General features: G+C 42.8%; 1 protein-coding gene across 4 annotated transcripts in view; it reads right to left on the reverse strand.

The window, feature by feature from the left end:
• USP32 (ubiquitin specific peptidase 32) overlaps positions 1-15,077 on the reverse strand; it is a 173,466-nt gene that overhangs the window by 28,800 nt on the left and 129,589 nt on the right. For 3 of the 4 annotated variants that reach the window (XM_075904742.2, XM_075904739.2, XM_075904741.2), the window contains exons 16-21: positions 12,988-13,147; positions 9,859-10,013; positions 6,916-6,997; positions 4,549-4,623; positions 2,948-3,086; positions 125-230 (exon numbers count right to left, since the gene is read on the reverse strand). In XM_075904742.2, the coding sequence (XP_075760857.2) occupies positions 125-230; positions 2,948-3,086; positions 4,549-4,623; positions 6,916-6,997; positions 9,859-10,013; positions 12,988-13,147 (717 nt within the window). The remainder of the gene's footprint in view (positions 1-124; positions 231-2,947; positions 3,087-4,548; positions 4,624-6,915; positions 6,998-9,858; positions 10,014-12,987; positions 13,148-15,077) is intronic. The other variant, XM_075904740.2, reaches the window with a different exon arrangement.

A 15,077-nucleotide genomic window follows, 5' to 3' on the forward strand; every position in this document is an offset into this window, starting at 1 on the left:
TATTACTAACCAGACATCATCAAGAAGCAGAAAAGGAAACACATTTGCAATTTTTTTGGACAGTAACATTTTGGTAATTGCACAATACTTTGCTAGCTATAAATAAAGAGCATTAAATCCTTACCCGTAGTTTTAATGGAGCGATGTTCTTTTGAGTTCCACTCCATAGTTCCTGAACCAAATCTCCATAGCACTTGGCCATATGTCCTTTCATTCCAATTGGATTTGTCCTAGAATTCAGAAAGGCCATTCATTGATGTTTCACATAAAAGGAGTCCCCCAAAGTATGGGGGGGAAAGTGTTGTCAGGGTAGCTCGTATTGGTTTATCTGGTTCAGCAATAAAAGTCTCCCTTTTCAGGTACGTCTAATCTAGTATCTGTTCCTGAGTGGCATTTGGACGGGGTGGGGGAGGGGCAACTTTAATCATGATTCCAGGGGCTACTTAGGCACCTGAAAAATCAAGGGCTTTTTCCAGCTAATAGGGGAAAGGGCTGCAACCACAAACTGGAGGGGCTCAGCTCAAGCATTTGTAAACAAGGTGCAGGCAGGGGCTGTAGCTCCGGCTACAGTGAGAATAGTAACTAAGGGAATGTCTACGCAGCAAAGTTCTCGAAATAACAGCCGTTATTTCGAAATAACTTTACCAGCTTCTACACAGTCAAACCGCTATTTCGAAATTAAATTGAAATAGCGGAGGGCTTATTTTGAAATTGGTAAACGTCATTCCATGAGGAATAGCGCCAATTTCGAAATAAGTGCTGTGTAGACACTTATTTTGAAATGAGGGGCCTTCAGCCCTTCCCAGGGTGCCCTGGTGGCCACTCTGGACACAATTAAGAAAACTCCTCTCCCCACTCCATTCCTCAGAGCCCTGGAAGTGTAGACTCTGGCCACAGTGCCTGTGCCAGCTCCGAGCCTGCCAGCTCCGAGCCAGCAGTCGCACCACCTGACCCAGTGGCCCCAGCATGAGCCAGCCAGCCAGCCCTCCACCGCTCCCCAGGACCAGTTTGCCAACTCCCAGGAGCCTGCCAGGGGCCGGAAAAGGTGGGTGCCTGCCTGGTCCAGTGCAGAGATCAGCGACCTAATTCAGGTTTGGGGGGATGCCTCCAACGTCCATGATCTCCTCACTAAGTGGAGGAACGCAACTGTCTACAGGCGGATGGCTGTCAGCCTGGCCACCAAAGGCCACATGCGAACCCAGGAGCAGGTTCACATGAAAATAAAAGACCTGCGGCAGGCTTATGCCAGGGCCTCAGGGGGCAGCTCACAACCAGGGGCAGACCCAGACCCCTGCCCCTATTTTGATGCTGTGGACCGCGTCCTGGGGGGCAAGATGACCCGTGCCCCCCAAGTGGTCATCGACCCCGGGGCAGAGCTTGCTGCCTTCTGCTGCTTCAGTCCCTTCTGCCTCCCCAGCTATGGCTCGTCCTCCCACTTCTTCCTCTCCACCCTCCCCACACCCCCAGTGACGCCATGGTCCCCGCACTCATGGGGCTGGGAGACAGTTGGGCAGGAGAGACTCCCAACCCTGAGCTTCTCCTCCCTCTTCCTCCCCCTGCCAGCTCCCTCCTCCCAGGTTTCCCTCTCCCCTCTACCACTTTTTCCCCCAGTCTCACCTCAGTTTCATTCCCACCCCAGTCTTGTTCAAAAAAGAGGCTTTGTTGTAATGAACACTTGTGTCTTTTATTGTACAGCAGGAAGAAGGGTAGGGAGGGGTAAGTGGAAGGACGTGAGGGAGGAATTAGGCATAAGCCCCAAGTGGGGCACACCAGGGAGACTGTTACTGCCTGAAAAACGTGCTGCCAGGCTTGCAGCAATACGTCCAGGAGATGCACCAGAATGCCCAGGGGCAGCTCTGGCTCTATGTTGCAGAGTGCTGTGGTTGTCCAGAGGGCAACCAGAGCAGGCAGAGAAAAAAAATGCTTTGCTGTCCCTCAGCGAGGTAGGCAAGCAAGCAGGGAAACCTTAGAACCGGCTGTCCGGGGGGGGGCATTTAAGCATAGGTCTCAGATAGCCTCAGGCAGCAGCCACAAAAGCTAACTCCTGACCTGATGCCCTGCCAGAACCGGTTCCAGCTGGACTTAAATGTGATTCAGTGCCTATCAGTGTGGACGCGCTATTTCGAAATGCATTGTGTGTCTAGACACGTTAGTTTGAAATAACGCTGTAGTGTAGACATACCCTAAGGGATGAGTGCACACAGGAGGACAGGGATGTAAACGGTTAACTAGTTACCCATTCACACCCGTACTCCCTGCCTGCACTCAACCCTTACCAGGTGATGCTTACCAGTTACCGGTTACTGGTACTCGGGAGCAGCCCCTTGTGGGTAGAGGGCTACCCCAGCCCTGCAGTGGGGCCAGCAATAACAGCCCTGCTCATAGGGGAGCCAGGAGCGGGAGCCAGCAGCCCCGGGGTCTGGGAGCTGCTCCAGCCAGGCTGGAGCAGACCCCCCCAGGATCCTGTTTAATTGGGTTTAACCATTCAGACATCCCTAGCAGGGAGTGCAGGCAGGGGCTGCGTGTCGGTGTGCTGCTGGGGGGCCATTATGGAGATCTCTGCAAGGCGAGGGCTGGGGTAAGGGGTGTGCTCTGCCCACTCAGGCACACAATGGGCAGAGGAAGAGACACACATTAGCCTCCCTCCTGCCCCACCCCATACAGCAGATCTGGAGGCAGGCTCCTAGTTCGCAGCAGTGCAGCCAGCGTTGGCTCCATAGCAGGGGGGCATCTTCCCTGCTACTGCCAACTTCCTCCAAATACTGGACAAAGCAAGGAAGAGCACATCCCCACCCCTGGCTCCCCCTAATGGCACCCCAGGCCTTTTGGGAAGGGGAGTGCTGACAACAGCGCGACTGGACGCATGAACTCATGCTGCCTACTTCTGAAGGCAAGAGTTTAAAATTATTAAAACATTTACATCCCAAAGGTCTCCCATAAGCGTTACCTGTTGAGTTCATAAAGATGCTTTCCTGAGATGAAATACTGCGTTAAGGGCTGCGTGTTACTGACACACTGGATACTAGAATTCATGAAACACGTGTTACCCAGATTACTTAATCCAGTGGCACCCTTTTCGGTTGGAACTGACGGGAAAGAGGAATGGATAAGTCACATGACAGATTTAAAACATACTGAAGAAATACAAAAGATGACAAAATAATTGAGATGAAATTTCACCAGAGGATTCCAACCTCCCTGCCCTGCTCCCGCTCCCAATTACAAGATGACAATTAATGTAACGACAACAGGCCTCTGAGGCCTGGTCTTCACTAGGGAGCAACATCAAACTAAGGTACTCAACTCGAGCTACGTGGCGGCTGGAGTCAAAGTCCCCTAGTTGGAGTTATTGCAGTGTCTCCACTGTGGAAGGTAGTCTACCATTAACTCTCCTTACTCTTCTTGAGCCGGTGGAATTCCGGAGTCAACAGGATCACAGAGGTCAATTAACAGGTATTTGCTAGGGATACTTTCCTGGGTAGCAGTTAATGGGAGCAGCCCCACTCCCAGCATAGGACCAGAAGCCAGCCCCAGTCATAGCCCCAATGAGATCCCGTGAGGTTAACCTAACATTTAACAAGTTAACCGATAAATTGGGATTTTTCATCCACAGTCTTTACTAGACACACTACATCAACCCCCAGGAGATCGATCCCCACAGCACTGATCTCCCACTCAGCGTAGGTAAGATGTGAGACACTGACTGTCCTACATTTTCACTGAAGTCAACAGAAACAGAGGGCGCCTGGAAACTTGCTGGAACTGGTCCTATTATAAACCATGGACAAGACACTGGTAAATCAGTGGAATCCAGGTTATGTTTCTGTATCAGTAAATAAATGATTTTCCTATCCTGCAGTAGCCGGATATCACCGTATCACTGCCATTTTTTGTGGTGTTATTCTTGTTCAATAGCATCAAAGTCTTCTTTCAACTTAAAAAAAACGTAAAATACAGACATATGCAAGTCTTATACACCAAGCAGAAAGGAAGGAACAGATTTTTCAAAAACTGATGACCTAATGTCAAGATTAGCTATATTTAGAGTTTGCTGAAAGCTACAAGCTTATTATCAATGTATTCAACCCCCCCCCCCCGACCCCAAATATTTTTAGGAATGAAATCCACAGCACAGAATGCAAACAGCAGCATTGGGGTAATACATCGGTACCACTATTTTCTATCAAAACCAAAATGGCTCCACCACACAGAATATTTTATTCGGGGGGCCGACAATTGCCGGGCCCCTGGGCAAAGAGGTGGAGTCTCTGGCAGAAGAGGCAAGGCTAGGGGACAGCAGGTCCTCCGCCCCTATCCCATCTGCCAGCCCTTAACACCACCTGAGTGTGCTTCCTGGGGCTCCAAAGGTGATTTAAAGGGCCCAGGGCTCTGGCAGCCACCATGTCTGCTGCAGTAGCAGCCGTAATGACCAGGAGTCCTGGGCCCTTTTGTATAACTGGGCCCCAGGGGGGTTCCCCTCTGCCCTACCCCCACTGGCAGGCCTGATTTTATTCTATCATAATTGAATTACTGCCCTTGAACACTTACCTTTATGTCTGTCTATCTTACTACTGTTTGCAATAAATGACATTTCCTCTGGCCAGCTCATGTCTTTGTTTCGAACTAGAAAGAAACAATAAACCGAGTTTTATTTTTACCTCCTCCACAGAGCTGATCATGCAATTAAAGTGATCTCATTCATTTCCAGCTATATGTTAAGGTTTAGAAACTGGTTAGTTATTTCAAGTTAGTATTGGTTCTCAACTTTGTTTCCACTTTAATAACTATACATAAAGATACCATTGGCAATTTTGAGATTTCTTTCCTATTGTAAAAGCCAGTTTTCAGGGTTTATTGCCTTAGTATTGTAAATGGCATCAGCTAATGAGCTAGACTGATTATAGGTCCAGACGCAGTATCTTTATCTTTATCAGAAAGCTAATTTTTAATTACAAAGGGGTAATAGATTCAAATGCTTTACAGACCTCAGTAAGAGGGGAAATTATGACATAACATCATGCCTCAAGGTGAGAACACGATTTAATTTTCATCAAATTTTAAGCCACCGAACTCAGTCATACCCAAAATTAAGTTGAACATGTGTACATAGAGAGTACGTCTACATTGCAATCAGACACCTGCAGCTGGCCTATGTCAGCTGACTTGGGCTTGGACTCGAGACTGTTTAACTGCATTGTAGACTTCCAGGCTTGGGCTGGAAGCCAAGCCGTAGGACACTGATGTGGGACGGTCTCCAACTCCAGAAATCTACACTGGACTGAAACAGCCCTGTAGCCTAAACCATGAGCCAGCCATGGGTTTTTCATCTGCAGTGTAGATGTATCCAAAGAGCGTAACGAGCAAATATGTGGTTTTTCAAGTACAATAGCTCTGTCGTCATTTTTGTTCAAAAAGTTATTTCCAGAAAGGTGTTTATGACCAATTATAATCTGTGCTAACACATGGCTGGAGGCCAAGTGTAGCATGGATTAAGTTTATACTTGCTTTGTTCCCAAACGTAAGAGGATAGCTCAAAAGTCTGGCATTAGGATAGCGGACAGTTCACAAATCTGTAAGCCTTTCTGCTATTGACAAAGGCGAACTCATTTTTAACTCTAGTTTCCAGTAGTGCCCAGTGTGATGCTGCTAGAGCAGGTGCTGGTCCGTGCCAAGGCCGCTGACAAATACACAGCTGCAAAGCACCTGACTTGCCGATGTGTTTGTGATGTTAAAATGGGAATTCGATTTAGAGACATATTTGGACTTTATGAAATGCTTGAGAGTCACTCGATGCATTAATCTCACTTGCATTCATATCCCATGTTATAAGGTAATATTTGAATGTTTGCTCTGGAACCATAAAAGTGTTTGCGGAGAAACTCTTGTGGTCAGGACAGATGCATTGCCAAGTATGAAATTCTAGTTTATAACATGAGGTGTCATCTCCTGCCCCAAAAAGAGGATCTATAGACACCAGGCAAACTATTGTCAAATGACAAAAGACTATTGATTGTTCTCTCCGTACCCATGAAGAGGGGACACACACAAATGCTCATGCCATCATTGCTTGACAGCTTCTATTCTCCTTTGAAGACTAACTTATTTGTGTTTGCATGTTTACCTGCTTTAAGCTTGTAAATAGTTCTTTTTTGTTTCTCGTTAATACATCCTCCTTTAGTTTACTAAAACACTGGCTACATCTTTGGCGAGAGATATAAGGTAAAAATGACTTGGGGTAAGTGACTGGTCCATTGGGACTGGGTGTAACTGGAATACTGCTGGGATTTTTGGTGTCAGAGACAGGCTTGTCTGGGTAGCAAGATGGACCGGAGCGCTCCAGGGAACAGTCTGCGACTCCATGTTAATATTGCTCTAGGGCTTCTGGAACTCACCGTTGGTATTTGGTTAGTGAAATATAAAATTTGGGGTTGTGCCTTGGTTTGTAACAGTCAGCCCGGCACACCCGTTTGTGAACCACTCCAGACAGCTTGACACCCAAAACGTGCCAGGTGCTTCTGAAACACAGAAGACAACATGATGCATGCCCCGCAGAAGTTGAAAAGCTAACCCATTAGGGCCTGGAACGTGCATTGCTCTTTCATAGTCGGCTGTTTGTTATATATGCTGAAGGGACACAGAGTATCCCTCCAAAACTTTCTAAATAAATACTTCTCTGTGCTTTTTTAGGTGGTGCTGCTTGGGGATGTGGGGCTGCTTGGCTTTTAATTAGCCAAGCCTAGCCTGTCCCTGAGATTTTGGGCTCTTTTTCCTACAAGCCAATAATTGTAAAATGGATGTATATTTTTCACTGCCAGAGCACTACATGTGTTTGACAGAGAAATTACATATTTGTTTAACATGTATCTGTTGATCTTCATGCAGAAACTAATAAATGTCCATTATCCATTATTATACCTTCTATGACTAAGTGCTGCTCATCTTGGATTTTCAAATATTCTAACATATGATCTTCATCATCCAGAAGAGTAAGATAGTTCTGCAAAGAAGAAAAATCACCATTTAGCTCTAGTCTTTTTAAAATAATCTGAGGCAGGTTTACATTTTTATCTTAAAGCAACAGGACTTGTTATTTCAGGATACATATTGGTTGTCAGCTCCCCACTTGTATACGTTAATGAAACAGAGCTACCTCCTTGCATCTCCAAAAGTATCCACTGGCCTTTCAGATACAACTTAAAGCTATGTATGTTTTTTTCTTATCAGGAGGGTAGCGGCATACTGGATGAAACTTTAGCTAATTCATAATCAAGAGTAGGTTTTGAGAAATGTGAGCAAGAACAACCTTGTCTATGAAAAAGCAAAGCAGGAAAAAATGACCTCTCTCTAAGAAAAATGATTTCCAATGCTTAAGGGATTCAAGAGAACATCCACTAACTCTGAATGGGACTGGTGCTCCTAAATCCTTTCAGCGCATTTCAAAATGTTGCTGGCTTCCTAGAGCTGATGAGACTTCAACATGTGGTCTCAGAAGTTACGATCAGAAAACTACATTGTGTGCTTGAGAATAACTTCACCTATTTCTGCCCCCTCACTTAGCGTAGTTGACTTTTTTCGGAAACAAATCCTGCTGTGAAGGGCAGGAGTCAGCTTATGAATGGGTTCTTCCTGAGCCGTGGGAAGCAGTGTGGGTTGAGGGACATGCTGGCTGCAGGCATGGGAGCTGAGAGGGTCTATGCCTGCAGCTACCAGTAGGATCACAATGGCAGGCAGGCAGGGCAGACTGTATGGCTGAGCTACATGCAGCCAAGGCAGAAGACCATTGGGCGGGGACCATTAGCCAATGGGAGCTGCGCGAAGCAGCACAGGCCAAGGGACATGCAGGCTGCAGTTGCAGGCACGGAGCCTCTCAGTTCCCATTGGCTGGGAACAGCAAACAGCAGCCAATGGGAGCTGAGAGGCATGTCCCTCAGCGTGCGCTGATGAGCAGGGACAGAGTCTGTCCTCTGGAGTTTGCTTATAAATGGGTCGGTAACTTTTAAACTATTTTTTCTCTGTAAGTTTGGGGGGGGGGGGGAGGGAGTCAGCTTATAAAGAAATGGGCTTATGTTAAAATATATGTAGTAAATTTTGTTGTGAACAAAACATTTATTTTCTCTTGGGGAAAGGAGGTGGTAATAATCAGGGAGGGAAAATCAAAATAGAGTTGCTGAAAATAAGCAGCACATAATATAATATTCCCACTTCAGCATATGTTAAATACAAACTCATTAGTTACTATTACTTTAAAATGCTACCTACATTTATTTACCTTAATAGAACAGATACATTTGTTTTTAATGCAGCGACTGATCATTTTTATGAAAAAGTCTAACAAGGAGCAAAATCATGTGCAGGTATGCTCAGGATGCACTCAAGCAGCATTGACGTATATAGGGGAAAAATTATATTGAATGAGACATTATATGTTGCTGTTTAAGCAAAGAAATGCTAGTCTATTAAATTCCCTAGTTATCTGTGATTCACAAAATAGGTCCAATACATCTGGAACGTTAACATGAATAAAGCTCATTTGGTTTTGGTCTGCCTTCCCCCCCGTGAAATCTGTAAAAAAGCTATATACGCTGATTAAACATTTAGGATGTTATCCAGTAAAAAAAAGAAAAAGTTTTTTTCAACAATTACCTGAAAATTTTGGGTGGACTTGATTCTTGTGTGAAATGTGAAAACAGGCAATACGCCTACAAATAATTACGTTTCCAGACACTCATTTGAGATAGTAAGAGACAAACAACCGCTTTAGTCAGAGAAATCAATCTGTTCTTCTGCCTACTCCAGTTCTAAGCTAATGGACACATACTACCCAAAATCTAATGTAGGTAGTTCTTGCCAATCAAAATAAATATCAGAGCAAAAATGCCATATTAGTTAATTCCTGGGACAACATTTCTTATTGGACTGTCATGGTTTCTTATGTTCTTCATAAGCATATAGCTACACAAGGATCTCCATATTTAACATCACAGCAGGAGGCATAAGGGAGCTGTCGAAAAAGGCTTTCTTTCTTACCAGATCCCCCTCTAGACTGCCTTTTTGCCGACAAAGTGCTGAGTTGGCAAAACGTGGTGGCCGTTTTTATGCAAATTAGACACGGGATATTTAAATCCCTGCCTCATTTGCAATGTCGACCTGCCTAATCTGCATCCCTCTGCCGACAGAGGGATGCAGTCTAGACATACCCAGTAGGTTTGGAGACAGCTGTGAAGAACTAAGTTCACTAACATGACACATTTACAGACATTGTAGATCAAGGCAAACTATGTTCCTCATTGCATGAACTCTTAATTCTTCTCTGACATATTCTAATGTTAACATTCCACCACTCACTAATTTCACTTTACTATCTACACCCCTATGTATTATGACTTGTACATAAAAACCATTTAAAATGCAACCACTTGTAGAAAGAATGGTACCTGGACTGCTGCTGCCATAATGCAAACAGACAACCTACACGTAACAGGTCACATTGGAAGGAAACAAAGCTTTTAATCTACCTTTAAAGTGGGTGCTGTAAAACTAGAAATTAGCTCTAAAAATTTAATAGGAGGGCTGAGTTTTAATTACATCAGAAAGCACACCAAACGATATGTAACACCAGTCTCGCAAAGAAAGATTTGTTATATTCTTCACCAAGCAAATTGAAAGATTCCAACTTCGTAGCTGGGAGCACATATAGAAACTAACATTTAGGTGGTGGCTCAAAGTCTTTAGCATCAAAAAAAATTCTGGTCAAATTTTCAGACTCGTGTGTAAATAGTAGCTATAGCAAATACCTCTTGAATTTGCATGTTTAGCAGTTTTCTGAAGAGTGAAGATATACTTAAAAGGTTAAGTTACCTCACTATTGTATAACCACAGTCGCATATCCTCCTCTTTTATACGTAGCCTCTGGGACAGATATTCATGTATCTCTTTAATAGTTTGCATCCGACTAAAGCAGCCTGTGTAAGCCAACACTCGTTTTAAAGGAGCACTGGGAGAAGGTACATTCCCTGCATCACAATCACAAGAAAAAAGCAAAGATGTTCATAACACTTAGATCTGTGCATACAGTAAGAGGCAGATGAGTTGAATAAGGATATTCTAATACACACATTCAGATTAAGACATTTGGTGGAAAAGTAGTACACACAGAGCTATTCATGTTACTGTGTTAATATGGCCCATACTGTAATCTTAACAAATATTAACACTTGGGAAACTTCTCACACAAAACACACACACTACAACTTGGCTACCATCCATCCAGAATTGCCATAAACAGCAATCCCTCCCTCTTTGCTAAATATTTAATAGCAGTGCACTCGAGAGAGGCTATCATTGGCAAGACTTCATTACTTTTACATAATACACAATTACCACCATCTTGTGAAGCAGCATAAATGAACTTATCTGCTTCTTTAGAAGACAAGATATGGAAGGCAAGAGGTAAATTATTTTTAATTAAACTTTAAAAAATTCCTTCATGAATTTCACTTGGAAGCAGCACCACCTCACTGCACCTCTTCTATGGAGATGAATGTTGATCCATGAAGATGAAAATCAGACTGGCAGCTTCTGAACAGGGTTACTCTAACAGACCAAGTCTGCATAACACATTTTGTGAAGATACTTAGGAATTCAACAGTTTCTCAACATGCACTTAGATTTGTCTACAAAACTAATTGACTTTGTCGAGGCAAAAAAGTTATTGCAGGTTGGACCTCTCTAGCCAGCACTCTCTGGTCCAACAACATTCATAGTCCAGTATGATTTTAGTCAGCCAGGTGTCCACTTACCATGGATGTGGCCAATTTTTCCTCGGTCCCATAAATTTTGTTTACAGCCACCAATTCCTGGCTCTGAGTGTTCTGTGCTGTTATTTCGCTCTAATTTACCCTAAATATCTTCTAAGAGCCCAGTACACACTGGAAGTTTGGTAATGTACTAGACAATCCTGATCTCCCATGGTTTGGCACCGATCAGGTCCAAGAGTGCAGTATTAAAGAGGTTCAACCTGTATTTGTAATACAGTAATTCCTCATTTAACCCTATAAATGCTTTTCTGAAAATGTTCATGCTAAGCAAAAATGTGCTATGCGGGGCCAATTTTCCCATTAAAAATAAAGGAAAAGGTGGGGGTTGCGTTTCAGGTGGTGGTGGCAAAGTCAATTTTTTGTTGGTGCACAAAGTAGTCGGCCACTTGATTATTTTCGTGTTATTTTTGGGGATGGTCATGTTATTCAAAAAAAGGCCCTAAAAAAATCGTTCTATTGTGAAAATGTGTTAAGCAGGCATGTGTTAAAAGAGTAATTGCATCTTTGGATGATGTACTTGTATATCAGGTTTGAAAAATCCTAACAAAGACTTTATTTTTCTGGAGCTTTTTCCATTTAAAATTAAAACTTTTTTCCTCAATGCATTTGAAACACATTAATGCGGTAACATCCGTGTCATAACCGTAACTGAACAGCTATATTACTTGAAGTAAACTCAAGGAGCAGCACAGTTACAGATCAACTGTCCAAAGATTAAATGAACCAAATAAATAGCATTATGATATGAAATGACATTAATTACATGCTATGGCACTGCAGAGCAAAACTGAACCACAATCATTTTATATATCAGCAAAGCATTGTTTTACCTTAAATATCAAGCAAAAGAGTAATTTCTTTAAGAACACAAAAAAGCATTTTCTGCAATTAAAGATGAGAGGATTAGTTCTAAGATTACAGCAAGAAAGCATATTTGAAAAAACTCAAAAAGATTAATATTTGATTGAACAAATAATTAGTGCAGTGCAAAATAATTCCAAATCAAGATTAAATTTGGCATATCAGAAAAACCCATGTTTGAATTAGAAATGTTTAGGTACCAAATAAAACAGTTTTCCATTATATAAAGTTAAGTAGGAAAAAGAATTTGGATACCAGGCAGTTTCTATATCACAACTTGATCAAGCAGGCAGCCACTATAATTACACAGTAATTTTGAGTTTGTAATATTAACATATTTTACACAATTTGTCAAAACAGTGAAAAATCAAGCATCTGCAGGAGTTTTAAATAGACTCTGGCTAAATGGTCAATGTGATTCCAGGTTCTAATTTCCAGTGATCAGCTCTTCTTGCATATATACATACATTAATACACATGTGCATGCAAATCTCAATTTGCACATCTCCTGCCACACAGCATGCCAACACTGGAGATTTGCTGGGACACAAATTGTAGGAGCAAGAGATGCAACTGTGCATACACATCTGACAACTGAAAATCAGACCTCTATATTGCCTTCTCAACTCTGGCTGTAAAATATTACAAAAGTAAAGGCTACACATCAAATCCAGGACCAGTGTGATTTTAAAGTGACAATAGAAATTGTAATTATGATGTGTGAGCTGAAATCTAGATTATCCACTGATCTCACCTTTACATATCTTTGTTTTGCACAAATGTAGCCTTTGTTTGTAAACTGTATCAATTAGAAGATGCCATGTGTCACTGGCCCAATTACTTCTTCACAAGTATTAAATATTGTGCATCAGAGGCTAGTGACCTGGTTAACTCAGAATCAGTCCCAGTTTGCTGTCAACCAGCAGCTGGATGAACACTGCTGATTTATTACAATACAGCAGTGCATGTTAGGGGACTACATAAAATAAATTCAGATATAAATATTCTGTAACTACACAGAGGGCAGAGAAGGCTTTCCCCTGCTGTTTGTGTTAAGCAGTGCTTGTTTCTCACTCCCCCATCGCCAATCTGAAACACAAGTGAAATTACTTAAAAACTGCAAATGCCCTTAGTCTCTCCTCCTTGTGCGTGATTTTTGATAAAAGCTCTTGAAAGTTTTACCAATCACACGTTCTGCTTTACAATCGATTAGCAGATGGAGAAGCAACAGTGGCCGCAAGCTTCTGTTGACCTGGGTCTCGCTTTTTAGAAACTGCAGAGTTGTGTTCTTGCTGCATTCTTAAGTTACCTCTAGGTAAATGATGAGGAAACATTCTCAGGCTCATCATACCCATATTCACCCAGATGTTGGACTGCTGCATTCGGGTGGCAGGCTGCTGTCGCAGAAAGAGTAGATAGCAAGGAAATAACTCGAGCTCGGCCACACCCGTCTTGCTGTTTTTGATCACCTACAGAAGAAATTTTAAGAACATTTCAGAGGGACTGCTCTTCTGAGGTTTCAAGAAGTCTAAAATGAATCTCTGTGGGAAGCAGATATGACGTGAGGCCTGGGAGATCAAAGGACTACCGTGAAAACGTGCAAGATAACAATGGACTTTTGGGATAATAAAAGTGTTGAGTAAATTTACTGGGGTTAATGCAAATTTCCCACTTCTGGGTTATAACAAACAAAAAAACCCAGCCTTTGGAAGCTACTCCTTGAGAAGTGAGTCACTGTCTACTGATTGCCTGTTTCCTAGAGATGAGATCAAAGGCCAAAGCCGTACAAAGAAAGCAACTGAATTGACCAGCGTTTAAGGCTCTTGTTCTGAGACAGTTATGACCTTCACAAATCCAATTGTGGGTTTCGAAGGACTGTCACCTTACCAGAGCCCGACAGGAGGGCTGGGGGTGACCTCTACTAAAGCTTTTTAGCACGTGTGTGGTCTCTTTTCTTGTTTTAATGTTTTTAAGTCAAGAAAAATTGTGCTTGGTCCAAAACAGTGTGTTAACTTTTAACTGGAGGCAAAAGACTGATCACAGCTTCTGGAACGAGCATAATACACGCACTGGCCTTTTAGGAACGCTGTCTTACTAGAGATATCACTGTGCAGGCAGGGAATTATGAAGCCTTAAAGAACACCTGGAAAGGAGGGAGTGAGCAGAGAAAAGGGTTGGGAGCTGGAAACCTTTAAGACGGTGCCCTCCAGCAGCCACAGAGGGCAGGGTACAGGTGCAGTTAATTTACGTGTGCCATAGTTAGACCGCATAATATAGCACTAATAGTATGGCCTGTTAAAAGAACGGCCATACTGGGCCAGACCAACGGTCCATCCAGTGTTCTGTGGTTAATACCAGATGCCCCAGGGGAAGTGAACACAACAGGTAATCCTGATGTGACCCACCTCCAGAGAAACAGAGGCTAGGGACACCATTTCTACCCATCCTGGCTAACAGGCATTGATGGACCTAACTTCCATCTATCTATATTTTTTTGAACCCTGTTAAAGTCCTAGTCTTCACCACATTCTCTGGCAAGGAGTGTGTGTTCACACACACACACACGTACACACACACACACACACACGTAGCTAAAGGAGTCTTGTGAGAACTGTATATTTCATTAAATGATTCCCTTCTGCTTCAGCAATACTCTTGCGGCATAGCTATTGCTAAGTTGTCACTCTGTAGGATAACAAAAGATGTCAACAACATCCGTTTATACTCAGGTTTATCTGTGGTAGAAAGTTTTTGGTAATAGGAGGCTGGACTCATGGATCTAGAAGATCCCTTCCAGTCCTACGGCCCTATGCTACATTTGAAAGTAAAAGATATTTGAAGATACAAGGCAGAATGTAATTGTGTAGAAACTGCGATGTCTGAATACTGTATAGTAAACGCCACTGATATTTACACACACCTTTATTTCCTTCTCAGTTTAAGATTACATTCGGAAAACGTTTAAAAAACAGATACAGGAGGACCTTGCTGAGTAAGGGACACATCACTAACTAAACTTTTTACTGCAAGTTAGTAAGTGAACATATGCTATAGGAATTCCATGAACACTGATTCATCATGACACCAATTCATAAAAGACAAGGTTGCTCTCACCTGAAGAAAGAACAATTATTTCTACTGCTTCTTAATCATCATACCATAGTATGTTTGTAAAGGTAACTGCTTAAGTAATGGTGAAAACTCACTGCAGCTTTCCGCTATCAAGTCTTTGCCGAGGAATGGTTATGCTACCAAGTGAGATGCAAGAATGATTAGGCTGTACATTAGGAAGAGGGAAAATTAGGAGAAATAGTGGTTTTAGTGGTTGTTAATTTAAAAGAAAAAGGACATTACTGTTCTGTAAGAATCATTGATGGAACAAAGCAATTTCTACAATGT

The sequence above is a fragment of the Pelodiscus sinensis genome, chromosome 21 (genome assembly GCF_052426305.1).
Source record: "Pelodiscus sinensis isolate ZL-2025 chromosome 21, ASM5242630v1, whole genome shotgun sequence".
Lineage (NCBI taxonomy): Eukaryota > Metazoa > Chordata > Testudines > Trionychidae > Pelodiscus > Pelodiscus sinensis.